General features: G+C 44.1%; 1 protein-coding gene across 7 annotated transcripts in view; it reads left to right on the forward strand.

Moving 5' to 3' along the window:
- The window catches only part of AFDN (afadin, adherens junction formation factor), a 1370646-nt gene that overhangs the window by 402549 nt on the left and 941091 nt on the right, over nt 1-27006 (forward strand). For all 7 annotated transcript variants that reach the window (XM_075339717.1, XM_075339721.1, XM_075339720.1 and 4 more), the window contains exon 13: nt 18502-18611. In XM_075339717.1, the coding sequence (XP_075195832.1) occupies nt 18502-18611 (110 nt within the window). The remainder of the gene's footprint in view (nt 1-18501; nt 18612-27006) is intronic.

Consider the following 27006-nt stretch of genomic DNA (forward strand, 5'->3'; position numbering starts at 1 on the left):
CTGCCGTCAGTTTAATTCCTAGGTATGTCAATGAATCCACCTGCCATTTGAAGGGGAGAGCGGCTTTGAGCTGAGTCACCAGCATTGGAGGAAGAAATATATTCAGTATTTAGGATTTACGAGTATTTATTTTAAAATTACTCAGCGATCCGAACCTCCTCAATTCGGCCATTATGTTGGGTAGACTGAGTGGAGAGGTGACGTACAGGAGCAGATCATCTGCGAATAACGCTATTTTATGGTCCTGTTTGTGAAATGTAACCCCTTTAATTGATATATTGCTCCTCAATGCCACCGCCAGATGTTCCATGGTCAGAATTTTTAATAATGGGGAAAGGGGGCACCCTTGTCTTGTTCCATTACATATTGTAAAGGAATCTGAGAGGGAGCCATTTATTTTGATTCATGCTGTGGGCGATGAGTAGACTGCTGTAACTTTATTCATCATATGCTCTCCCAACCCTATGTTTTTAAGGACCTGAAACATGGAACCCCATTGCACTAGTTATGTGTCGGTCGCGAACGATCCGACACAAAGATCCGCCTCCCTGCTGTGAACGACAGGAGCGGTATCACCCATGAGAGCCACTAAAATATCTAAACTGCTCTTTTCGCCGCCAAAACCCCGCCCACCCGCGGACGCCTACTCAACATTTTAATTGGTCGCTTGTAGGTGGGCGGGGTTTAGCCGCGGGTGGGCGGTGTTTCAGCGGCGTTACTATAATCTTAAATATGTGTTCACCTAAGGTGAACACATATTTAGTAAGGAGCCGAGAACGATCCAAAAGATTCGGCTCTTTTTGGTGAGCGGAGCCATGGGAACCGGATCACCAAAAAGAGCCAGGCTGCCCATCACTACAGTGCACCCTGTCAAACGCCTTCTCTGCATCTACCGACAGGATGCACATGGGGATCCCGTGACGTCTGGCGCCGTCAATCAGGGAGATGGTCCTCAGGGTGATGTCCCTGGCTTCTCTTCTGGGCACGAAACCCACCTGGTCTGAGTTTACCAGTCTGGGAAGAAGGTCTCGTAACCTATTTGATATCATTTTAGAATAAAGCTTGATATCTAGATTTATGAGCGAGATCGGTCTATAGTTGCTACAAAGAGATGCGTCCTTCCCTGGTTTGGGTATAACTGTAATGTGGGCCATCAACGCCTGGGGAGGGAACGCACCCCCTGCAGATATATATCTACAGACCGATAGGAACAGTGGATTTAGAAGTTCTGAAAATTGTTTATAGAAACCCGCTGAGAACCCGTCTAGACCTGGGCTTTTCCCTGACTTCAAATCTGAGACTACCACGTTGACCTCCTCTAGGGAGAAGTCCTCTTCCAGCTCCAGTAAGGTATCATTCGAGATGGAAGGGAGATTATGGGATTTCAGGTAAGCTTTAACATCATCTTGAGTCCCATATGTCGCTGTTTGACCCTATTGTCCCCTAATATCATAAAGCGTCTTGTAGTATGTGCGGAAGCCTGCTAAAATGTCCTGGTTGCTAATCAAATGACCACCACTTCCTGGGTCTTTTATGAAAGGGATATACGTATTCATGGAGCTGGGATGGAGGGCCCTTGCAAGAAGTTTCCCACTTCTATTGCCCAGTTGATAAAAGCGGCTTTTGAGATGTTCTCTTAAGCCCCTGGATTTCTGGTCTAATGCCTCTAGTAATTTATGTCTGGTTGTAGAGAGTTGTGCATAGGTTGTGGGAGATGAGTCCCGTTTGTGTTTGGTTTCTAGTGAGGCAATCTGGTTAGAGAACTGCGTTATTTCAATGGCTTTCTTTTTTCAGGCGAGTACCATGTGAGATCAAAATGCCCATTAATACACATCTCAGTGATTCCCACTGGATTTCAGGAGAAGTGGTATCACATTCATGATCTCTAATAAAGTTATGGATTGACTGGGTAAGGTCCGCTTTGCATAACTGATCTTGTAATAGGTTTTCATTCAGTCGCCAGGTGAAATTTGATTTGACACGAGTCCCTAACTGAATCGATAAGTAAATGGGAGCGTGGTCTGACCATAGTATATTACCTATGGTTGCTTCTACTGTCATGTCTAGGAGGGCATGAGAAATGTGGAAGGAGTCAATTCTGCTATAGACAGAATGGACCGAGGAATAGAAGCTGTAATCCTTGGTGTCCGGATGAAGAATCCTCCATATGTCCAGCAATCTCAGACCATGCATGTGCTTTTTGACCCTTTGTATGACTGAGGCAGGATAGGATGACTTACCTGAGGACACATCCAGGGCCGGGTTCATTGGCAGATTAAAGTCTCCTCCTAATATTACTGGAGAGGAGTCCACAAAATCTTCCAGAATTTTCCTCCCGTCTGCACAGAATCTGTCCTGTCCCTGGTTAGGAAAATACATGTTAGCAATAACAAAAATACTGGTTTTCCAAGAAAGCTTTAAGAAAATATATCTTCCCTTGGGGTCGATACAGGAATCTAAGACCTCTGGTATGAATGACCTATGAAACGCCACGGAAACCCCCTTAGACTTAGCATCAGGATTCGAGCTATGGTGCCAAATTGGGTAGTAAGCCGAGGCACGTTTAGGAATTGCATCTGACCTAAAGTGAGTTTCCTGAAGCATCAAGATGGCCACCCGTTGCTTATGACAGGAATATGTTATGTTTTCTTTTTTCAGGGACATTCAAACCTTTAACGGTGAAGGAGAAAAACTTGACCCCATCTATAATGCAGGTCAGCTGGAAGCATGATATGGTATCTGAGGGCTGGTCCAGTCAGGTGAGAGGGAAGGATAGACAAGAAAGAAAGACAGAGAAAAGAAAGAGCAAGATTTAGGTCAAGGGACCTAAAAGGAGGGTAAGAAACCCTACTATTAAGTGGTGCAAAATTTCCATGGCAATTGATTACCATTTGCACTAAGGGGGGTTAGAGGAAGCAAAGAACAGCAGCGAGTCCGTCCCTTACCCCCCGCCTCTAATACAATATAATATATCATGTAAAAGCGCACTAACTATATGCCCCCGCTAAAACTTATTATCTAAAGAATAGTAAACATCATAACAGGCTATTACTCTAGGCATTGACCCCAATCCACATTCCCAGTGGGTAAGCAAGGTGCTCAGATCAGGGACAAGATTCTAGTAATTGTAAAAAACAAGAAAGATCACATGGGTCTCACGGGCTAATTTCTCAAAAGGCCCAAATCTTCGCCTTCAGACGGTCCAGCCCCACAGGGTCAGGTCAGTAATGGCTAGGGGAAGACACTCCCAACCAGGTCCACCAGGTGGAGGGTCCAAGTGGATCTATAAGACAAACAGTTTAATGATTCCTCCTATGAGGTTTAAGTAGTACTTGACCCAAAGTCAGAATCTCTGATAACACCTGTGAAATAAACTGTTAGTCTGGAAACAAGCAGTATTAGGTTACAGGAGAAAGACTTTCAACAAATCACAGTAACTTGCAACAATGCCTTTGGTGCAGTTCCAAGGAAAGGCCTTCACCTGTGGCTCCAGGGATAATTTGGCTATCTCTAGTAGTAAAATGGGGTGCTGCCCAGGACCGTTACCCTGCCGGATTGTTCTGGTCAGGACCTCTTTGTCTCCCACGGCGATGGACTGGCTACCATACTCTGGGGGTTCCACGGGGAGTTGGGGGCCTGAGGGCCAATCCGGCAGTGCCACCATAGGAAGCTCGAAAATCCCCAAGAACTTAGTCAGATCTCTGAGTTTGTGGAAGATTGCTGATTTCCCATCCTTATGTGCTGTCAGCTGGAAGGGGAAGCCCCATCTATGTGGAATGTTTCTGTTCTGGAGATATTGGAGCAGGGGCCTTAATGCTCTTCGCAGCTGCAGAGTGCGTCTAGCCAGATCCAGTAATATCTGGACCTGGGACCCCTGGAAATTGATGGATCCTGCCTGCCGCACCGTGGACATGATGGAGTCCTTCACCTTATAAAAGTGGACTCCACATATTATGTCCCTTGGACGTGAATCTGGAGGGAATTTGGGACCCAGGGCCCTATGTATGCGGTCCAACTCAATCGGCCCAGAGCTTTGTTCTCCTAGAATCTGAGCAAAGAACTTCTGTGCCATGGCCTCCAGTTCAGGCGTGCCAATACTTTCAGGGATGCCACGGATACTGACATTATTTCGCTGATTGCGGTTCTCGAAGTCCTCTTGCCCTGAAGTGAGTTCATCAATCTTTGCTGAGTGGCTAAGTAATATTTTCCTTTGTAGGGACAACTCAGCAGTGATGGCTTCCTGGGATTTCTCCACTTCCTCTACCCTGTATGTGAATTCAGATTTTAGTGCCTGCAGCTCTTTCTTATAAGTATTCTCAAGCCTGCTAGCAAATCTATCCAAGTCTTTTTTTGCAGGCAAAGCCTTGATAGATTTACTTATCTCATGTAGATTAGGCAGATCTCCCTCATTGTCCTCCTCGCTGGAGAAGTCCTGCTGTGATTTCCCCGGGTCATGCTGTGTCTTTGTTTGAGTTTCCTGCAGCTGTTAGCTTTCCATGAGGGAGGCCCATCATTGATCTAGTGTTCCTGATGGCTGCTGAGGTACTCTGGCTGATGAAACGATCCATGCTGCTCACTGTCTCCTTTGTCTCACCTTGGTGTCCTGTGACTTTCCGGGATTTGCCCATAAGCAGCGAAATGTTAATGTGCTCTTACAGAGGCTAAAGGCCCAGTCACACTAAACAACTTGCCAGCGATCCCAACAACGATCCAACCTGATAGGGATCGCTGGTAAGTTGCTAGGAGGTTGCTGGTGAGATGTCACACTGCGACGCTCCAGCGATCCCACCAGCAACCTGACCTGGCAGGGATCGCTGGAGCGTGGCTACATGAGTTGCTGGTGAGCTCACCAGCAACCAGTGACCAGCCCCCAGCCAGCAGCGCCGCGTGGAAGCGATGCTGCGCTTGGTAACTAAGGTAAATATCGGGTAACCAACCCGATATTTACCTTGGTTACCAGTGCACACCGCTTAGCGCTGGCTCCCTGCTCTCCTAGCTACAGTACACATGGGGTTAATTACCCAATGTGTACTGCAGCTACATGTGCAGAGAGCAGGGAGCCACGCACACTGCTTAGCGCTGGCTCCCTGCTCTCCTAGCTACAGTACCCATGGGGTTAATTACCCGATGTGTACTGCAGCTACATGTGCACAGAACAGGAGCCGGCACCGACAGTGTGAGAGCGGCGGACGCTGGTAACGAAGGTAAATATTGGGTAACCAAGGTAAGGGCTTCTTGGTTACCCGATGTTTACTGTGGTTACCAGAGTCCGCAGAAGCTGGCTCCTGCTGTCTGCACATTTAGTTGTTGCTCTGTCGCTGTCACACACAGCGATGTGTGCTTCACAGCGGGAGAGCAACAACTAAAAAATGGCCCAGGACATTCAGCAACAACCAACGACCTCACAGCAGGGGCCGGGTTGTTGCTGGATGTCACACTAAGCAACATCACTAGCAACATCGCTGTTACGTCACAAAAGTTGTTCGTTAGCAGCGATGTTGCTAGCGATGTTTAGTGTGACTGGGCCTTAAGAGGGGAAGTTGAGGACAGAGCTCCCAGCATGTGCGACTCAGCAACCCACGCCCCCCATGTCTTTGTTATTACTCTTATCTGTTGAGGAGGAGGTTTACTACTTAAATCATATAGCTGAAGTCCAACAAAGATTCATCTCAACTAAAAGCTGAAATCCTCAGATCAGGAATAGAATAGACGTTTATTGGACATTTCATAACTTTCCAAGATTCTTATAAAAAAAATATTCATCACGTAGTGCATTGAACCGCTGTACCCAATTTATTATACATTTTAGGAGTCATAGTTTGTCCATTTTTTACCGACGCCACCAAAATGGATTCAGACTCCTTGACTCTAATTCCACAGCCCTGTCACTTACTGAGCTGCTTAGCGTAGTTTTGATAAAATAATTGTTTAATCATTAAAGGACTACTTGGCATGCTGCTAGATAGTCCAATATATTCATGAGCTCTGTATAACTACAAGATCTGCAGCAGAGAAAACATTGATTTTTATCAAAATGACAGCAAGCTACTCAGTAAGTGATACATCGCTGGAATCCGGGTCCCTGTCTCTACATTATGCTGCTCTCAGATGTAAAAGATTTCTGCGGTTTGCTGTAAACCATGGAACCAGAACAATTTAATTACCACAATACTACTAATTTAATATGTTGTTTCTCCAAATTCATCAAAATGCCATTTTTAATAGCTGCTGCAGTGTCAGAATTATTAAACCATTTGATGGCAAGCATCTTTAGAACTTAACTGTATGATTCTCGTGAACAAGCGTTTCTTTGAACTGTTGGTTTATGCTCAAGCCCAGTCTAAATTAGGGCTGTTAAGACTGAGTCGGTATAATGTGGACCGACTCCTACTTCTAAAATATATATTGTGAACAGTAATGCAATGCAGTATGTGCAGAATATTTTTTAATAAAATTTGGTAATGTTATGAAATGTCTTTAAATGTTTTATTCATGATCAAATAATCTAGACTTTTGGTTGAGATGAATCTGTGCTGCACGTTATGCTTAGAAGTAGTGAAGCTCCTCCTCTGCACATAAGAGGATAAGGCACTGGGAAGGAGTGCCTGCACTCCTCTCAGAACTGCCAGAAGAGGTTCTTGCTATTGTAATGGACAATGCTTCAAACATAAGTAGAATTAAACTGATGAACTAAAATAATAAAGATAAATCACAGCTAGAAGAAAACTTCAGAAACAGATATTACTACTGAAAAACAGCAAAATTATCCTTCAGAATTTGTTGATCTTATTGAAGCTGCTTCAAATCTCTTTGCTATTCATCACATGCCGTGTGTTGTGCACACGCAGCAGCTGGCAATAAGAGATAGTCTGCAAAAGGAAAATGCTGATTGGGAAGGTAATGAAATCAGTTATTGATTTAACTCCCAGCATTTTCATCAAGGAGTGGAAGAACTTGCTATTTTGCCTGTCCAAAAGAGGAGGTTTAATTGCAGATGGGATTGCTGCTTCAATTAAACGGAGATACACTACTAATAGAACATAAAATTCTTCTGGCAGCTGTTTATTTGGACCCAAGACATCACACATTACTGGATAATCAATGGCTTACTAAAAGAATAGAAGCTCTGACCCAGATAGGAGCTAAAATGAGTGGCTATAGGACAGCCAAAAGCAAGAGGAGTTTTCATCCAGTGCTACTGCTGCCAAATCTTCAGCCTCATCAGATGAGGATTTTCGTTTTGAAAAGTATTTAGACAACATGGAGCAATTCTTTTACCCCCCGAGATTGTTATAGAAGTAGTCCGTGTGGTCACCACTTTGCCACCACCTCAAATTAGTGTAGAGAAGTTGTTCTCTAGCCTTAAAATAATTAGATCAGACTTGAGGTCATCTATGAAGGGGGAGCCGATGGAGGCAATGCTATATCTCAAAAAATTCATAGACTTCACAAATGTTATTTCGTACGTTTTTGTTGAAAGCTGTTTTTTCCACTTAAAGGGAACATGCCAGGTCCTCCATGTACCCAGAACCACGAGCAGTTCTGGGTGCATATCTATTAATCCCTGCCTAACAGTCATACCATATACTAGCACCCATGAACAGATCTTTAGAAAAAGTATTGCCAACACAGTTTGAGAGGCTAATTAGGGCTGTAACTAGTCGCAGGGTTGTTAGTTCTCCAACTAGTCTGCCCACTTAGCATGTTATCACGTCCTTGTGTGTTATTTTGCATTTTCCAGCCTAACAATAGCAGCTCGCAGCCGCCCCAGAAATGGCGCATCCATCAGATGCGCCAATTCTGGTGCTGGACTCTGCTCTTCTCATTGCCCTGGTGCGGTGGCAAACGGGGTAATATCTGTGGGGTTGATGGCAGCTCCAGCTGGCATCAAGCCCTGGTATTTGTAATGGGTGGCGTCTAACAAAAACCACCATTATTAATCCAGTAGTTGAAAGTAGAATAAAAAAAAGTTTATTTTAACAAAAACCCCTTAACTCCACCCCTCATTCACCAGGTTAATTTTTTTTTAAAAATAAAAAAAATACAAAAGGTCCGCCGTAATCCATGGTGAGGTCCCATGACGTTCCCCAAAAGCAAACCTGAAAAGATATAAAAAGAGAAAATCATTCAATAATGATGGGCGAACCCCCCGATGTTCTTAATTGGGAGACTCGCCCGAACGTTTTGTAAAATCTGTGTTCGGGTTTGGAGATAACACAAACTTGCGTCCAAACCCCGAGTTTGGACTTTACAGTTATGGGATGGGGCTGTAAAAGAAAGAATATAGTTAATAATAAACATTGTCATTATACCATTATACTTACTGGTCCCACAACGCGTCCTGCAGACCCGTTGTCTCCTGGCCGCTTCTGCTTCCAGGTCCATTAACTTCCAGTGGTATTCACTGCACTGCTCGTCACTCATCAGTCTTCGTTTTTTTTTCTGTCGTGTTCGCTATGACATCAGGGTTAACCCGAGTCGAGTACTCGATTGACCTTTGACTGTCGCTATCAGTGTCAGTCTGCTACTCTCTCTGTAGAGACGCTTGTCTGTATAGAGCGATGAAGCAGAGCTAACAGTACTTTCCCTGTGGACTATGTCGTACTAAGGTTTTTTTTTATACTAAAGGAGTCTAAATGTGTTGTTTTTTTGTTTTTAATTTCTAATAAATTTTTGTTTGCATTTCCTTTTTTTTTGACTGTTTACTAGAAATTCATTGTGGCCATGTCTAATTTGGCGTGATACTATGAATTTCACATCCACGACCACTATTTGATGATTTCATGTTTATAACTACTTGATCTACAGGCTGTGTGGCACAAAGAAAGCAGGCAGCTTGGGTGTGATGTCTTCACAGGGAGGAGCATACAGTGTAATGTGCAGTCTGATTCCAGGTTAGTGGGTATGACTGTCTTGCTTGGTGGGCATGGCTACGTTACCACCCATCCACTATAATTGAAAAATCAATGGAGTGGTGCCCCCAGACCCTCGCTTATAGTATAAAAAAACTCCTTGTTCATGTAGACGTTATAAAATTAAATTTATTCAGTCTGGAAACATTGGCAGCATTTTGCACACTCCCCTATCATATGAGGGAAATGACGTCATTCCTGAAAAGAGACCATACATTCTGGCATCTTCCTTTGTTCAAGCCCAGAGTGTATGATCTGCCTCTTTGTTAGTGATTGTGACCAGCTGAGCAAGACTACATGGATGTCTCCTCCTCTACAAGCTTTATGGCTACGTGCAGTTCCTCACACGTACGAATGTATGGTCTAGTTTCAGGTAAAGGTCCAGTCACACTAATCAACTTATCAGCGATCCCAACAACGATAGGGATCGCTGGTAAATTGCTAGGAGGTTGCTGGTGAGATGTCACACTGCGACGCTCCAGCGATCCTACCAGCAACCTGACCTGGCAGGGATCGCTGGAGCGTCGCTACACGAGTTGCTGGTGAGCTCAGCCCCCAGCGCAGCGTGAAAGATGCTGCGCTTGGTAACTAAGGTAAATATCGGGTAACCAACCCGATATTTACCTTGGTTACCAGCGCACGCAGCTACACGTGCAGAGAGCAGGGAGCAGCGCACACTGAGCGCTGGCTCCCTGCTCTCCTAGTTACAGCACACATCGGGTTAATTACCCGATGTGTGCTGCAGCTAAATGTGCACAGAGCAGGGAGCAGCGCACACCGCTTAGCGCTGGCTCCCTGCTCTCCTAGCTACAGCACACATCGGGTTAATTAACCCGATGTGTGCTGCAGCTACATGTGCACAGAGCAGGAGCCGGCACTGACAGTGAGAGCGGCGGAGGCTGGTAACAAAGGTAAATATCGGGTAACCAAGGACAAGGGCTTCTTGGTTACCCGATGTTTACATTGGTTACCAGCCTCCACAGAAGCCGGCTCCTGCTGCCTGCACATTTAGTTGTTGCTGTCTCGCTGTCACACACAGCGATCTGTGCTTCACAGCGGGACAGCAACAACTAAAAAATGGCCCAGGACATTCAGCAACAACCAGCGACCTCACAGCAGGGGCCAGGTTGTTGCTGGATGTCACACACAGCAACATCGCTAGCAATGTCACAAAAGTTGTTCGTTAGCAGCGATGTTGCTAGCGATGTTGCTTAGTGTGACGGGGCCTTTACTCTAACAGGAAAATGACAGACACCCATTCTCTGTGCTGGTGTCTGTGATGGCCTGACATCACAGTACTGTAAAAATAAACAAATCATTAAAAAAATCAGATAGTGGTCTGCAGTATTTTTGATTTTCAGTGCAGATAAAGCCAACGGCTATGAGCTGCCACCCCTATCTGCCTGGCTTTACCTTGGCTGGCAATCAAAATTTAGAGAAGCGCAATATTCTTTCTTAATTTTTTAAATAAATATTTTTTAAAAAAAAAAATTGCATAGGCTCCCACCATATTTTGATGGCTAGCCAGGTAAAACCAGTCAGTGGGGGTATGGAATCCTCAGCGCAGGGTATCTCAAGCTGTCTGGGCCTCTCCCGCTGCGCATTTCAGCCCCCAGTTGCCCCAGAAAAGGGCGAATTCATAGAAGCACTATTTTCTGGCGCTTTCCTCGGCTCGTCCAGCGGCCCTGATGGCGATGGCACGCTGGGTAATAATGGGGTTAGAGCCTGCTTTGTATTGTCAGCTTGTACTAAGCCCGACATTCATGGTGACACACCAAATTAGACATTGCCACCGTGAATTTCTAGTAAACAATTGAAAAAAAAAAACCCACAACACATAAAACACATTTTTTTATTAGAAATAAAACAAAAAAACATTTAGAGACTCCATCTTTATTATATTAAAAAAATCCTTAGTCTGATGTAGTCCACAGGGAGAGCAATGTCAGCTCTGCTTCATCGCTCTGTACAGATAAGCATCTATTCAGAGCGAGAAGCAGGCTGACAGTGATAGTCAAAATGGACTCGAGTGAACCCTGACGTCACCGCAAACACAGCTAAAAAAAGACTAAGACTTCCAACTGATGAGCAGTGCAGTGAATACTGCTGGACGTTAATGATTGGACCGAGAAGCAGAAGCTGCCGGGAGATAGTGGGTCTGCATGACACATCGCTGGGCTGATAACTATATACGGAATGTTTTTTTACAATGTGCTTTTTTTTTACAGCCCCTGGACCCGAACTGTAATACGTGTTTCCTAGGAAAACTGTTCGGGACCTTGTCCATGAACACTATGTCTTCGGTACGTTTCCAGAACTTTATAGTTCGGGTTTGCCCATGTCTATTAGTCAATAAATAGACAAAAGACACCTTCTATTCCAATTTATTTCCCTGTCAAAGCCCTATCCCGGTCCGCCACAATCCAGTTAGGGGGTGGGCCCACGTCTATCCCATACTGCTGCACATTTAATGGAGAACAGGACGTGGTTGTCACCATGAGGTCATCAGAGTTCCTTGGATAATCCGATGACCCCCTGACGTCACTGCACACACACACTGCTGGATACTTACCTGTCTCCGGTGCTGATGTCCCCGGCGATGCTGCTGCTTCCAAGTCCTCGGTGCAGTGAATATGCAATGAGCATAATGAGCGGGGGCCAGAAGCAAGTGACAGTAGCTACGAAGAGATCAGAACTGGAGACAAGGGAGTATAGAAATTCAATTTATTTCAAAGACATGTGCTTTCTCCGGTACGTGGCACACGGATCACATCAGTGTGCAGTCCTTGTGACACCCGTTCTACCGGAGAAAAACTGACATGTCTCCGTGTGTGCGTGCAGGGCCACATGGTCCGTGTGAAAACATGGCCATGTCAGTAACATCACAGAATAACACTGGATACGTAAGGCATCAGTGTTTAAAAAAAAAACAAAAAAACATACGTACCTTAAACACTGACGTCTGAAAGGGGCATAATGCATAGTGCATTGTATATTTACAATTTATTAAAGTTTTTTGCCTGATGGTACCACTTTACTATAGTAAATTTAGCAGTTAAACATGAACCATTTATGAGGGAGTCATGGAGAGTCAGAGGTTTGGCTTACCAGCTTCACAGCCCTGGTCTAAACATGCTGCTGATAGCCTGACAAATAAAAAAAAAATAAAGATCTGTGCCGCAGAGAATAGCAGGATCTGAGCACTGAGTCTTCTATTAAAGGGATTCTGTCACCAGGTTTTTGCTACCCCATCTGAGAGGAGCATAGCATACGGTGGGGAAAAAAAAGTATTTAGTCAGACATGTTCTCCCACTTAAAAAGATGAGGTCTGCCTGGAATTTGTATCCTAGGTAGATCACAACTATGACAGATAAAATGAGAAAGTAAATCCAGAAAATCATCTTGTCTGATTTGGCAAGATTGTTTTTGCAAATTATGGTGGAAAATAAGGATTTGGTCTATAATAATAGTTCATCTCAATATTTTGTTATATATCCTTTTTTTGGCAATGACAGAGGTCAAACGTTTTCTGTAAGTCTTCAGAGGGTTGGAACATACTGTTGGTGGTATTTTGGCCCATTCCTCCATGCAGATCTCCTCTAGAGCAATGATATTTTATGCCTGTCACTGGGCAACTCTGACTTTAACTCCCTAAAAAGGTTTTTTATGGGGTTGAGATCTAGAGACTGGCTATGCCACTCCAGGACCTTCATATGCTTCTTACGAAGCCACTCCTTCATTTCCCTAGTGGTGTGCTTGTGATCATCATCATGCTGAAAGACGCAGCCACGTTTCATCTGTAATGCCCTTGCTGATGGAAGGAGGTATACTCTCAAAACCTCACGATGTATGGCCCCATTTATTCTTTCTTGTACACAGATCAGTCGTCCTAGTCCCTTTGCAGATAAACAGCCCCCAAAGCATGATGTTGCCACCCCCATGCTTCACAGTAGGTATGGTGTTCTTGGATGCAACTCAGCATTTTGTCTCCTCCAAACACGACAAGTTGTCTACTTTGGTTTCATCAGACCATATGACATTCTACTCTTCTAGATAATCCAAATGCTCTCGATCAAACTTCAGACTGGCCCGGACATGTATTGGCATAATCAAGAGAACACGTCTGCACTGCAGGATCTGAGTCCCTGGTGGCGTAGTGTGTTACTGATGGTAGCCTTTGTTACGGTGGTCCCAGCTTTATGCAGGTCACTCACTTAGGTCCCCCTGTGTGGTTCTGGGAGTTTTGCTCACTGTTGTTGTGATCATTTTGACTCCACGGGGTGAGATCTTGCATGGAGCCCCAGATCGAGGGAGATTATCAGTGGTCTTTTATGTCTTCCATGTTCTTATTATTGTACTACAGTTGATTTCATCACACCAAGCTGCTTGCCTGTTGCGTATTCAGTCTTCCCAGTCTGGTGCAGGGCTACAAGTTTGTTTCTAGTGTCTTTTGACAGCTCTTTGGTCTTCACCATAGTGGAGTAAGGAGTGTGACTGAGGTTGTGGACAGGTTTCTTTTATACTGCTAACAAGTTTATAAACAGGTGCCATTACTACAGGTAGTGAGTGAAGGACAGATGAGCCTCTTAAAGAAGAAGTAATAGGTCTATGAGAGCCAGAAATCTTGCATGTTTTTACGTGACTAAATACTTATTTTCCACCATAATTTTCAAAACAAAAACTTGCAAAATCAGACAAGAAGATTTTCTGGTTTTCTTTTCTCATTTTGTCTCTCATAGTTGTGGTCTATGTATGATGTCAAGTACAGAACTCTCCCATCTTTTTTTTTTTTTGTTAAACATATTTTATTTGATGTCAACAGGCACATATCAGCAGATAGAAAACATATTGTTACATTTTCCTAAGGGTATGTGCCCACGTTACGTCGTGTCCATGCAGAAATTTATGTAGAGATTTTTACAGTACATGTGTGCGTCAAATCGCTGCAGAAACACTGTGTAATGAATGCAGTGAAAAAGCCGATTTCATGCGCTCTGGATGCAGCCCCCACCATAGACAGAGCGGGACCAGCATCCAAAGCGCATGGAATAAGTGACATGTTGCTTTTTAGAATGCAGCGATTTGGCAGCATGCAACGCTGTGTGCGCACATAGCCTTAGAGGGAGCTAGATCCTTTGAATAAGGTGGGTGGTCAACCAGCTGGATGCCCAGCTTTGCCAGTTTTGCCATGGTCGCTTGTGCAGTGTGAGCAAAAACTACTATGAATATAAACTGCTATGAATATAAACTGCTATGAATATTTGAAAATAGTAGAGATGTTTAGCAAATGTATTGATCAATGCAAATGAGCCTGAAAACCAACGACAAGGTAATCTCTAATTTTTCGGGAACGTAACCTTAGTGCCTCTCTATATGCTATTAAAAATTTGCAAATGTGGGCAGACAGGCTCCTGGCTATATAGGATAATGAATAGAGTCTGGTAATAGGGCGAGGTTCTGGGTTCTCAGTTAGACACTGCATACTAATCAGAAAAAAAAGACTGACTGGAACTCCTATGTGCGTGAATTTGGTGCTAGCTTAAAAATACATGACTATAATACAGATAATAAGCTGCACATGAACCACTTTAAAAATATAAACAGAAAAAATGGTAAAGCATTACTGCTATAGGGTTACTGTGAACAATGAAAAATACATTTAGCTATCTGGAAAAAATGAAATACCTTGTCATTGGTTTTCGGGCTCATTTGCATTGATCAATACATTTTCTAAACATGTCTACTATTTTCAAATATTCATAGCAGTTTTTGCAATACCATTTTTCATGTATTTCATTTTTTCCAGATAGCTAAATATATTTTTCATTGTTCACAGCATCCTTATAGTAGTAATGCTTTACCATTTTTCACGTTTATATTTTTATAGTGGTTAGTGTGCAGCTTATTAATTATCTGTATTATAGAACATGACTGCCAGCTGTGAGTGTAGACAGAACCGCGTGATCAGAATGAACTCTGGTGAACCACTGACGTCACAGCTGCGAGCCCCGCAGTACTGCATGTGTCGTGGCAGTGACGTCACGGGTTCACCGCTGTGAGGTTCAGGCCGTGACTGAAGTGAGCTGCACGATCGGCGGTGACGTCATTAAGGTGCATCCTTCAGTTGCGGCCTGATTTGCGGTGACAAGTGGAGGACTCCAGCGGTGACCTGACGGCACCGCTGATCGCGCAGTTCACTTCAGTCACTCGGGTGATTTGCTGTCACAGGTGGAGGACTCCAGCTGTGGCTGCAGATAACCTGAGTGACGTCACCGCTGATAGCGCAACTCATTTCAGTTGTTGCGTGGAGCTCACAGCGGGCAGTCTTGTTCTGTAGTGCTGGAAAAGTCGTGGGACCTTGTGTGGATTACGTCGGACCTGGAGGGGTGTTTGGGGTGTTAATAAAGTGGTGAAAGAGGGTGTTTTTTGTATTTTATTTCAAGTAAAGGATTTTTTGGGTGTTTGTGTTTATTTACTTTTATTTACAGATTAGTAATGGGTGGTGTCTCATAGACGCCTGCCATGACTAATCTAGGACTTAAGGGCAGCTATGGGCTGCCATTAACTCCTTATTACCCCTCAGCCTGAAAATACCAGCCCTCAGCTGTGAGGCTTTTTCTTGGCTGGGTATCAAAATTGGGCGGACGGCATGCTTTTTTTTTTTTAAAATCTTTACTGTACTGTTCGATATAGACTCTCCCACTGGCGGCTGTGATTGGTTGCAGTCAGAAAGCTGTCACTCAGCATGGAGGCGGGTCTGACTGCAACCAATCAGACAGGAGAAGTAGTGAATATGTATGAGCCTAATGAGCGGCTGCAGTGAATATGTAATGAGGCTAATGAGCGGATAGGAAAGAAGGAGAGGCTGTGGGAGCAGTGTGACAGCCCCGTGGCGCCAGTAATCAGTGAGTATGAAGCGGCTTAGAGAGAGAGACACACACTGAGAGAGAGAGAGACACAGACACCCCAAAATCAGTTCAGCTATGATTTTGTCATTCTGGAAATAAGTTCGTGAGCTGCATTTTTGTTGACAGAACCGCTCGTAAAACGTATGCAAAATGCAAACAATTTGTTGCCATGCATTTTTCATCCCCTCATTGATTTCAATGGGTGACAAAAGTTGTCAAAAATGCAAGAAGAATGAACATACTGCTTTTTTTGTAAACCAAAATTTGTGAAAAAAAATACTGCTGACAAATAAACTGCAACGTGCGCACAGCAAATCTAACTTTTCATAGACTTTGCTGGGAAGTCAAAAGTGAGAAAGTTCTGACTTAAAAAGTGCACCAAAAAATCCAACTAAAACTGCAGCGTGTGCATGTAGCCTTAAGGGGGCTTTACACGCTGCGACATCGCTAATGCGGAGTCGTTGGGGTCACGGAATTTGTGACGCACATCCGGCCGCATTAGCGATGTTGCTGCGTGTGACACCGATGAGCGATTTTGAATCGTTGCAAAAACGTGCAAAATCGCTCATCGGTGACATGGGGGTCCATTCTCGATTATCGTTACTGCAGCAGTAACGATGTAGTTCGTCGCTCCTGCGGCAGCACACATCGCTATGTGTGACGCCGCAGGAACGAGGAACCTCTCCTTACCTGCCTCCCGGCCGCTATGAGGAAGGAAGGAGGTGGGTGAGATGTTCCGGCCACTCATCTCCGCCCCTCTGCTTCTATTGGGCGGCCGCTCAGTGACGTCGCTGTGACGCCGCACGGACCGCCCCCTTAGAAAGGAGGCGGTTCGCCGGTCACAGCGACGTCGCCGGGCAGGTAAGTATGTGTGACGGGTCTGCGCGATGTTGTGCGGCACGGGCAGCGATTTGCCCGTGTCGCACAACAGATGGGGGCGGGTACCCACGCTAGTGATATCAGGACCGATATCGCAGCATGTAAAGTAGCCATTAGGCTACATGTGCACACTGCGTTCATTGCCGTGTTTTTTGGTTTTATTTTATTGTCAGAAAGTTTTCAATTTTGACTTCCCAGCAAAGTCTATGAGAATTCAGATCAGCTGGAAGTGTTGTGGGACCTCGTGTGGATTACTTCAAACCAGCGGGGGTGTTTTAGGGGTTAATAAAGTAGTAAAAGGGTGATTTTTTTCATATTTTATTTCAAATAAAGGATTTTTTTGAAGTTTATTTCTTTTCACGTACAGATTAGTGATGGGGGTCGTCTCATAGCACCTGTGATTCGTTGCAGTCAGACACTGTCACACAGGCTGAGGGCACATCTAACTGTAACTAATCACAGATGCCGGTGGGCTGGGTAAGCAGTGAACATGCGTGAGCCAACTGAGCGGCCGCGGGAGCAGTGTATAGCCGCGCCAATGATTTGGTAAGTATGAAGCGCTCGCTTTATCATTTTTTTCTTTATTTTTACTTTTTTTTATTTTTATTTCCCAAGTGCTCGATCTGGAGCAATATCCTGAATTTCCTGAGCTATTGGGCCCAGGCAGTTTTGATGCAGTTTTGGGGTCTCAATAGTGCAGTTTTTTTGTGACAAAAAACAGCGTGCGCATGTAGCCTAAAGATTGCAGTTAATCAGTGGCCGCTAATGGGCTACAGCGCTCACATATCCTAACATGTCACATGAGCACCTGCAGACACTGTGCCAACAACTCTGGAATGGCTTTTTATTATTATGCATAGGACACGTTAACATTTAGAGCAAAGTCAACAGTCAAGGGTCTGTTTGTGGGACACAAAAAAGGCACTCATAGGATAAATATTTTTTTAAATAAAAATTGTCAGTCTCATCTTCAAAACATGTTGTTATTCTTTTAACAAATAAAGCATTGCCTCTCTGGGTAAGATGTGTAGGCTAGTCCATGCTAAGATGTCTGTTTCCACTTATAAATTTATTGATTTCACTGTAGCTTTTAAGAAGGGTTGACCCACGAGTGGACAACCCCTTTAAGTGATTTCTGGCTGTAGTAATTTGAAGATTGTATTGGGTAAGAATTTTGTAAGTTAAAACAATTTTCAATTTTTGTGTTGACTTGTGTTCTACTTTGGGCATTTACTGATGAGATGTGGATTTGTTTGCTATAAATAACTTTTTTGCTGGTTGGAAGAATTTAACATGGTAGATTTATGCTCCGAAAAAGAACAGTTCTTCATCTCTCAAAAATGTGGCCATCAAATCTGAATATTTGTGTGTTTGTGATATATTTACAAAAGTGCATAAAATACATCAATAAGGCTATGTGTACATCTTTAAAACTCAGGGGATTCTGGGTTATTCAAACAGAAGACTCTTCATGAAACTTTATACATTTTAAACTTTAAACATGTTATCCCTAAAGCTTCTTTTGTGATGTTTTTGGTTATTTTCTGATATTTTTTTTAGCCACTAGTATTTTTTGTTTATAAAAACCAGAAGTGGCTAAGACTTCCAAAAGGCTGAACATATGAACAGCAAGTCTTTTTTCCATAGAATTGGTAATTAAACATTCCTTTTGAACGTTTTTGTTAGTTTTTTCAAGCAGTTTCCACAGCGGAACTCTACAGTGAAAAAAACATTGTGTATATGCACACATTCTAATATGTATGTATTCTAAAAAATGTGTTCTTATCATTGTTATATTGCAGGTCACTACTAAAGTGGACAATGATAGGATACCTGGCACTGCAGAACGTGGCATGGTAAAACCAATCGTCCGACAAGATACGCAACATGAAAATCGAGGACAGAATGAGAGGTAAAGATTCAAATACAAACATAACTGAATGCAGCCTCATAGAAAGGAATAAGAAAAAAGTATTTTCAGCTTACCTGCCATAGGTGTGCTCCAGGACTTCCAATGCAATGTGTCCACCAGACAGACTGAGTCTGGAAAGATGCAAGCAGTAGGAAGGAGAACGGGTTGGGTTGGACACAGCACTAACAAATTAGTAAAAAAATCAAGTATTTATTGAACTACATTAAAATGAAAAATACAAAAAAGTTTTTAAATCGTGTGCATTAGGTAACTAATGTTTTTCAGACAAACAAAATATTAAAAACAGTCCTTAGTCATAGGTAAGTATGCCCAGCATATGGCTAAAATATAAATTCATTCCATGTTTCATTCCATGTATTTATATCCTTAGCCATATGCTGGGCATACTTACCTAGGACTAATGACTGTTTTTAATATTTTGTTTGTAGTCCGAAACGCGTTAGTGCCCTAATGCACACGATTTAAAAACTTTTTTTATTTTTCATTTTAATGTAGTTCAATAAATATTTAATTTTTCACTAATTTGTTGGTGCTGAGTCCAACCCAACCCGCTCTCCTTCATAGAAAGGAAAGTATCATTAGAAAATTACTTATTCCAAGCTTTTGACTCCATAAAATCTCATTTGCTGCTTAACATTGAAGGAAAAAACTGAAGATAAAAAAAACAAACAATAAGTACTTAACTTTAACAACCTCTGAACAACTACATGCATGGTAATTGCCAATCATAAGTGTCTGTTTATTGCAGATGACAGTTAAGATTATATGTTATGTTCACAGAGCGATTGAGTTATCAAACTGATGTTGCACAGGACTATGTACTGTTGGTAACAATTATTTTTAGATCGCTTAACCTCTTAGTGACTTGAGTTAATTTAGGGCTTCATGACCAAGCTTCATCTTTCAAATCTCACTTGTCATGTGGTAGCAATTTTGGAATGCTGAGTGTTTAATGACATGTTGAATTAGCAATCTCAAACTTTTCAATTTTATACACTTAAAGGACATCTCCGGCATTTTTTGTCTTCACATACCACCTCCTATTAGCAATCGGTAATGCAAGTGTAGGGTGTATATGCACATTTTACCTGTTTCTGTCTTCTGCCATTTACAATTCCACTTCAGCTCACATCACCCACCATCTCAGTCTTCTGTGTGGACTGGAGGTCACTTTCTGAATGTAAGGCTAGATTCATACGACCAAATTTTCTGCATCCAAGAAAAATGGGCAGATTTATGCTAATCAGAGTTTGAACAAGAGAAGAGTGGGATCCCTTTTTTTCAGGGGTGGCAGGAAAAAGTTTCTTCACCTTCTCCATTATGTCAGTCCATAAAAATCAGATGGCATTCAGTGATCAGAACGCAGCTACACCGCATGGACCTGCTTTTTTGTTGCGGTCCGCGGGCTTTGTCGGCACGCCAGAACGCAGGCATTTACCTGGAAGTGAGGTCAAGAGGTTTCCTGTTGACCTCACTTCCTGGCAAAGCCCCCGGTGTCGCCAAAGTGCCCGCCCCGACCCAACAAAATCCAACATGGCCGCGCACACAGTAGCGCACCGGCCGCCCTGCTCCTATGTTATCTGTCGCATGTGCCTTGAGACATGCGACAGAAAAATGCACCCAGGCCCTGCCCGTTCACCCCAATTCCCCCCGGTGTCATACATACCTGTCCGGTCGCAGCGCTGATCCCCCGCGGCCCCCTCCTCCTTCACAGCAGACGCCGGCCGGTCACATGAGCAGAGCAGCTGACAGCCAGCACTGTGTTCAGTGTGAGCTGTGCTGGCTGCTCGCACTCTGCAGCTGTGACCCGGGGAGAGTGGGTGCAGATTTTTGCACCCACTCTCCTCAAATGGAGGGTCTGCCCTCCTAGAAAATGGGGGATACGTTCCCTGAACGTGCCCCCATATTCTAGAAGGTCCAGAGCCGACGTGGGACGTCCATATGGATTTCTGTGGACCCATTTTTTTCAATTTTTTTGATTAAATTGGAGAACAAGGGAATGATTTGGGGAGTGTTTTTTCTAATAAAAAATTTTTTGTTGTGTTTTTTTGCTTTTGTTTACTGTCAATTAGTTATGTCGGGTGTCTGATAGACGCCGTGACATCACTAATTGCTGGGCTTGATGCCAGGTGACATTACACATCTGGTATCAACCCCATTTATTACCCCGTTTGCCAACGCACCAGGGCGCGGGATGAGTTGGGGCGAAGCGCCAGGATTGGCGCATCTAATGGATGCGCCACTTCTGGGGCGGCTGTTGCCTGCTATTTTTAGGCTGGGAAGAGTCCAATAACCATGGCTCTTCCCACCCTGAGAATACCAGACCTCAGCTGTCAGCTTCACCTTGGCTGGTGATCTAATTTGGGGGGACCCCATGTTATTTTTTTTTTATTATTTTTATTTATAAATAAAAAAAAAAAACCTGGGGAGCCCTCCAAATTGATCACCAGACAAGATGAAGCTGCCAGCTGTGGTTTGCAGGCTACAGCTGTCTGCTTTACCCTGACTGGCTATCAAAAATAGGGGGACCCCACGCCATTTTTTTTTTTTTGTTTTTGTGATAAAAACTAGGCTAGGCACCCTTTAGTGCCACATGAAAGGTACTAAAGGTGCCAGCTTAGAATATGCAGGGGGGGGTGGGACGTTGTATATATATTTGACCTCCATTGACGCTTTTTAGGCTGGATGCCCACAATTGGGGTTTGCAGCGTTTTGGGCGCAGAGTGTTTTCCCTGCGTCCATGACGCTGCGTTGTGCAGTAGAAGCACAGTGGAAGGATTTTTAGAAATCTCATGCCCACTGTGCTTCTTTTCTCTGCAGCATAAACCGACCTGTGAAGCAGCTTCCCGAGCCTCAGCATGTCAATTTATGCTGCGTAGATGAGTGTTCTCTGCAGGTAGCATAGAGCTCCACAGCAGCCTGAACCCAAATCGTGGGCATGGCCAGCTGCGTTCTCCCGTGGGAAACACTCACATCTCTGCAGGAAGGCTGACACTGTGTACTAGACGCCGTGTCGCTGGATCATGGCCACATAGCCCAACAGTGAGAATATTGTTGCTACAGCTACATTTTGGGGGAAGTAGCTGTGGATTCAAAATGATTAATATACTCCTGAATAAAATCCTTGAGGGGTGCAGATTCCAAAATGGGGTCACTTGTGGGGGTTTTCTGATGTATAGGTACCCAAGTCTTAAAAAACGCACCTAAAAAAACGCATGAAAAACGCATGAAAAACGCATGCGTTTTCGATGCGTTGTTTCTCAAAAAGCATTGTTTACAATTCTCCCCTCTGCCAGAGGGTGCGTTTTTTTCCGCGCGGAAAAAAAAGCAACGTGTGCACATACCCTTAGGTTGTGGATGAGGGTTTGAAGTGACAATAGGGATGTGGTGAGGAGGACCAGGATTAGGAGAGATATATCCAGCAGTGAGGAGAAGCAGTGTAGGTGGGAGCAGGAGAGGCCGTGAGGTGGCCATGTGTGTCTGGAGACACTGGGTGAAATGTGGAAGAAAATATGTGAGGGGAAGGTGAGATGGGTGGGGACTGTTTTGACAGGAAAATTTAACCCCGCGCTTTACAGTTACTCTCCAAAAAACATGCCTTCATTAAAGTAAATGGAGCCTGGAACTACAGGTTATTAGTAGGAGCTGTGAGTGGTCGCTATAGGAACCAGAGCTGTGGAGTCGGTAAGCCAAACCTTCGACTCCGACTCCTCAATTTCACTTGCACCGACTCCGACTCCATGACTCCGACTCAGACATATATTGCTTACAGTTAAGTGAAACATTTATTGTAGTACAATGGGAACATCAGACATTTAATCATTATGATGCAATAATCAAGATATTTAGATAGAACATAAAATATATTTATTGAATACAACTTTAGAACACAAAAAACTGTAATAAATTGTAAATATGTAATACACTATGTAATATACAGTACATTGCATATATATCTTGTGTGTATGTGTGTATATATATATATATATATATCTACTGTATATTATAGTGTATTAGATATTTACAATTTATTACAGTTTTTTGTGTTCTAAAGTTGTATCCAATCAATATATTTTATGTTCTATCTAAATATCTTGATTATTGTATCATAAAAATGATTAAATGTCTGATGTTCACATTGCACTGCAATACATTTTTCACTTAAATATAAGCAATATACTAAATGTTATTTAGTATGTTTTTGTTAAAAACTGTTTTTTGCCACTTACATAGTGTATTACATAGTGTTATATATGTGTATATATATGTGTGTGTGTTATATATAACACTATGTAATAAACTATGTAAGTGGCAAAAAACAGTTTTCAACAAAAACATTGTAAATAACATTTGAGCAGTGTGTGAATTTGTTGTAAGAAATAGAATTGCTTCCATCAGATCCTCCTTCGCAGATGACCTCAAATCTTACCTAATTATTATTATTATTTATTATTATAGCGCCATTTATTCCATGGCGCTTTACAAGTGAAAGAGGGTATACGTACAACAATCATTAACAGTACAAAACAGACTCGTATAGGAGGAGAGAGGACCCTGCCCGCGAGGGCTCACAGTCTACAGGGAATGAGTGATGGTACAATAGGTGAGGACAGAGCTGGTTGCGCAGTGGTCTACTGGACTGAGGGCTATTGTAGGTTGTAGGCTTGTTGGAAGAGGTGGGTCTTGAGGTTCCTCTTGAAGCTTTCAACGGTAGGGGAGAGTCTGATGTGCTGTGGTAGAGCGTTCCAAAGTATGGGAGATGCACAGGAGAAATCTTGTACGCGATTGTGGGAAGAGGAGATAAGATAGGAGCAGAGAAGGAGATCTTGTGAGGATCTGAGGTTGCGTGCAGGTAGGTACCAGGAGACTAGGTCACAGATGTAGGGAGGAGACAGGTTGTGCATGGCTTTGTATGTCATGGTTAATGTTTTGAACTGGAGTCGTTGGGTGATGGGAAGCCAGTGAAGGGATTGGCAGAGTGGCGAGGCTGGGGAGTAGCGAGGGGAGAGGTGGATTAAGCGGGCCGCAGAGTTTAGGATAGATTGGAGGGGTGCAAGAGTGTTGGAAGGGAGGCCAGAGAGCAGGAGGTTGCAGTAGTCGAGGCGGGAGATGATGAGGGCATACACTAATGTTTTTGCTGATTCTTGGTTAAGGAAAGCACAGATCCGGGAGATATTTTTGAGGTTGTAATCGGCATTGGTTGAGGAGGGCTTGGATGTGTGGCTTGAAGGATAGAGCAGAGTCGAGGGTTATTTCAAGGCAACGAGCTTGTGAGACTGGGGAGAGTGAGCAACCATTGAGTTTGATGGAAAGGCTTGTTGGAGGAGATGAGTGAGGAGGAGGAAAGACAATGAACTCTGGTTTGTCCATGTTACGTTTTTGGAATCACGCAGAGAAGAAGGATGAAATAGCAGACAGACATTGTGGGATTTTGGTTAGTACAGAGGTAATGTCAGGTCCAGAGAGGTAGATCTGTGTGTCATCGGCATAGAGATGATACTGGAAGCCGTGGGACTCTGAGCTGTCCCAGGCCGAAGGTGTAGATGGAGAACAGCAGGGGTCTAAGAACTGAGCCTTGGGGGACACCGACAGATAGGGGGCGAGATGAGGAAGTGGTGTGAAAATGGGAGTCGCTGAAAGTTCGGTCGGTTAGGTATGAAGAAATCCAAGATAGGGCCAAGTCTGTTATGCCCAGAGATGAGAGAATCTGTAGTAGGAGGGAATGGTCTACTGTGTCGAAGGCAGAGGACAGGTCCAGGAGGAGGAGGATAGAGTAGTGTCGCTTGGCTTTGGCGGTTAGTAGGTCATTAGTGACTTTAGTTAGGGCAGTTTCTGTGGAATGATGCGGTCGGAAGCCAGATTGTAGCTGGTCAAAGAGGGAGCCGGATGAGAGGTATGAGGACAGTTCAAGATGGACATGCTGTTCTAGTAGTTTTGAGGCATAGGGGAGAAGGGATATGGGGCGATAGTTTGAGAAAGAGGATGGGTCAAGGGAGGGCTTTTTGAGGATGGGTGTAATAGAGGCATGTTTAAGGCATAAAGGGGATACAGCAGTTGTTAGTGATCGGTTGAAGAGATGGGTTAGGGCTGGGATGAGGACTGCGGTGATGTTAAGGATGAGGTGCGATGGGAGCGGGTCCAGTGCACAGGTTGTTAGATGTGATCTTGAGAGTAGAGTGGAAAGATTGTTTTCTGTCATGGTGGAGAAACTGGATTTGGAGAAAGAAGGCTCAGTAGCTATGATGAGGGGCTTTGGTGATTGTGGGCCAAAGTTTGCTCTGATGTTGTCAATCTTCTGCTTGAAGAAAGAGGCAAAGTCTTTAGCTGAGAGGAGAGGAGAGTGAGGGGGCCCTAGAGGACGGAGGAGAGAACTGAAAGTGTTGAATAGCTGTTTAGGGTTGTGAGAGAGAGGATATGAGGGATGAGAAGGAGGTTTGTTTTGCAGCAGTGAGTGTGAACTTGAAAGTGGTCAGGGACTCTTTATATGCAATGAAGTGCTCAGTGGAATGAGACCTCTTCCATCTGCACTCAGCAATTCTGGAATCCCGTATTAGTTCTTTAGTCTGCCTCGTGTGCCAGGGTGGCCTGTTGATAGTGCGGGTTTTGGTGTGTGTGTGAGCGGGCAGCTGATTTGAGAGCTGCAGAGATTGTAGTGTTGTATAAAGTTGCAGAAGCATCTGCATCGTGTAGAAATGCAATGTCTGTGAGAGGGAGAAGGCACTGAGAAAGTGAGTGTAAATCAAGGTGTTTGATATTTCTGCGAGGGTGTGAAAGTTTGTGGAGGGGGTGTTGCGTACTTGGAGAAGAGAGCGAAGAGAATGTATGTAGGTTGTGGTCAGACAGGGGGAGAGCTGAGTTAGAGAGGTTAGATAGGGAACAGAGGCGAGTGAAGATGATGTCCAGCGTGTGGCCATCTTTGTGAGTAGCTGCAGAAGACCATTGGGTGAGGCCGAAGGAGGAAGCGAGTGTTAGAAGTTTGGAGACAGATGAGTGGGAAGTATCAATGGGGATATTGAAATCACCCATGATGATGGTGGGGATGTCGGTGGAAAGGAAGTGTAGTAGCCAGGTGGTGAAATGATCAAAAAAGGCAGTGACTGGCCCTGGAGGTCGGTAAATGACAGCCAGTTGAAGGTTGGAGGGGACGTAGATGCGTACAGAGTGCACCTGAAGAGATGGGAGAGTAACCGAGGGTGGTAGTGGAATTCGTGAAAAGGAGCATTGGTCAGACAGGAGCAAACCAACTCCTCCACCATGCTTGTTGCTGGGGCGGGGGGGTGTGAGAGAGTTGGAGACCGCCATAAGAAAGTGCAGCAGGAGAGGCTGTGTCAGAGGGGGTGAGCCTGGTTTCTGTGATGGCAAGGAAGGAAAGTTTATTAGCGATGAAAAGATCATGGATGTAGGATAGTTTGTTGCAGTCAGAGCGAGCGTTCCATAGAGCTCCTGTTAGTGGGACTGGAGGAGCGGGGGATGGGTGAATGGGTATGAGGTTTGAGAGGGTGCGGAAATTTGTGTTAGGCCAGAATCACACTTGCTAGTGCCTCGCGTGTAACTTGTGCGAGTCTCTCATGGTAGAACCCAGCTTGGCCGCACACTCCCCTGACCGGAGCGGTTCGGTTGCATGTATCTCTATGCAGCTCAGACGCTCCTGGATGCATAGTGTGCGACCATGCCGGGTTCTACCATGAAAGACTTGCGCGAGTTACACGCGAGGCACTAGCAAGTGTGATTCTGGCCTTAGGTTGTGGATGAGGGTTTGAAGTGACAATAGGGATGTGGTGAGGAGGTCCAGGATTTGGAGAGATATCCCCAGCAGTGAGGAGAAGCAGTGAGAGTATTAGTAGGTGAGAGCAGGAGAGGCCATGAGATGGTCGTGTGTGTCGAGATGAATAGTTTATTACTGGGTTTAGGGATCAGAAGGGGGAAGTAGAAAGTGAAGTATTATAGGATTGATAGTAAAGAAAAACACAAACATTGTTTACAGTGACTATGTATGCAGTTACCTTCCGGTCACTTCCGACTCAATTCTGGCCTAATTCAATGCATCATACTTATATCGTGCATATTTGTCATGGTGCAGACAAAGTCTGCATAATAATTTTAAGGCTAGAGAACAACCTCTTTACACTAACTTGGCTTGGAGGCAACGCTGTAACCACATGGGCAACATCTCTAACAATTTCCAGGTATAGAGGAATTGCCTCATGCACAGTCAGTTTTGATGAATGGTTGAATTTTTCTATTTCTTTTAGAGCAAGTGAAAAATTTTACTGAAATCTGGTCAATTTGCTGTTACAGGAGACGGAGTGAAATTTTTTTCCTTCCGGCAATGCTTTGCCTGCTCCATGTCGTCCAAATACTTGTCAAAGTTAAA

This window comes from Anomaloglossus baeobatrachus, chromosome 3 (assembly GCF_048569485.1).
Source record: "Anomaloglossus baeobatrachus isolate aAnoBae1 chromosome 3, aAnoBae1.hap1, whole genome shotgun sequence".
NCBI classification, from domain to species: domain Eukaryota; kingdom Metazoa; phylum Chordata; class Amphibia; order Anura; family Aromobatidae; genus Anomaloglossus; species Anomaloglossus baeobatrachus.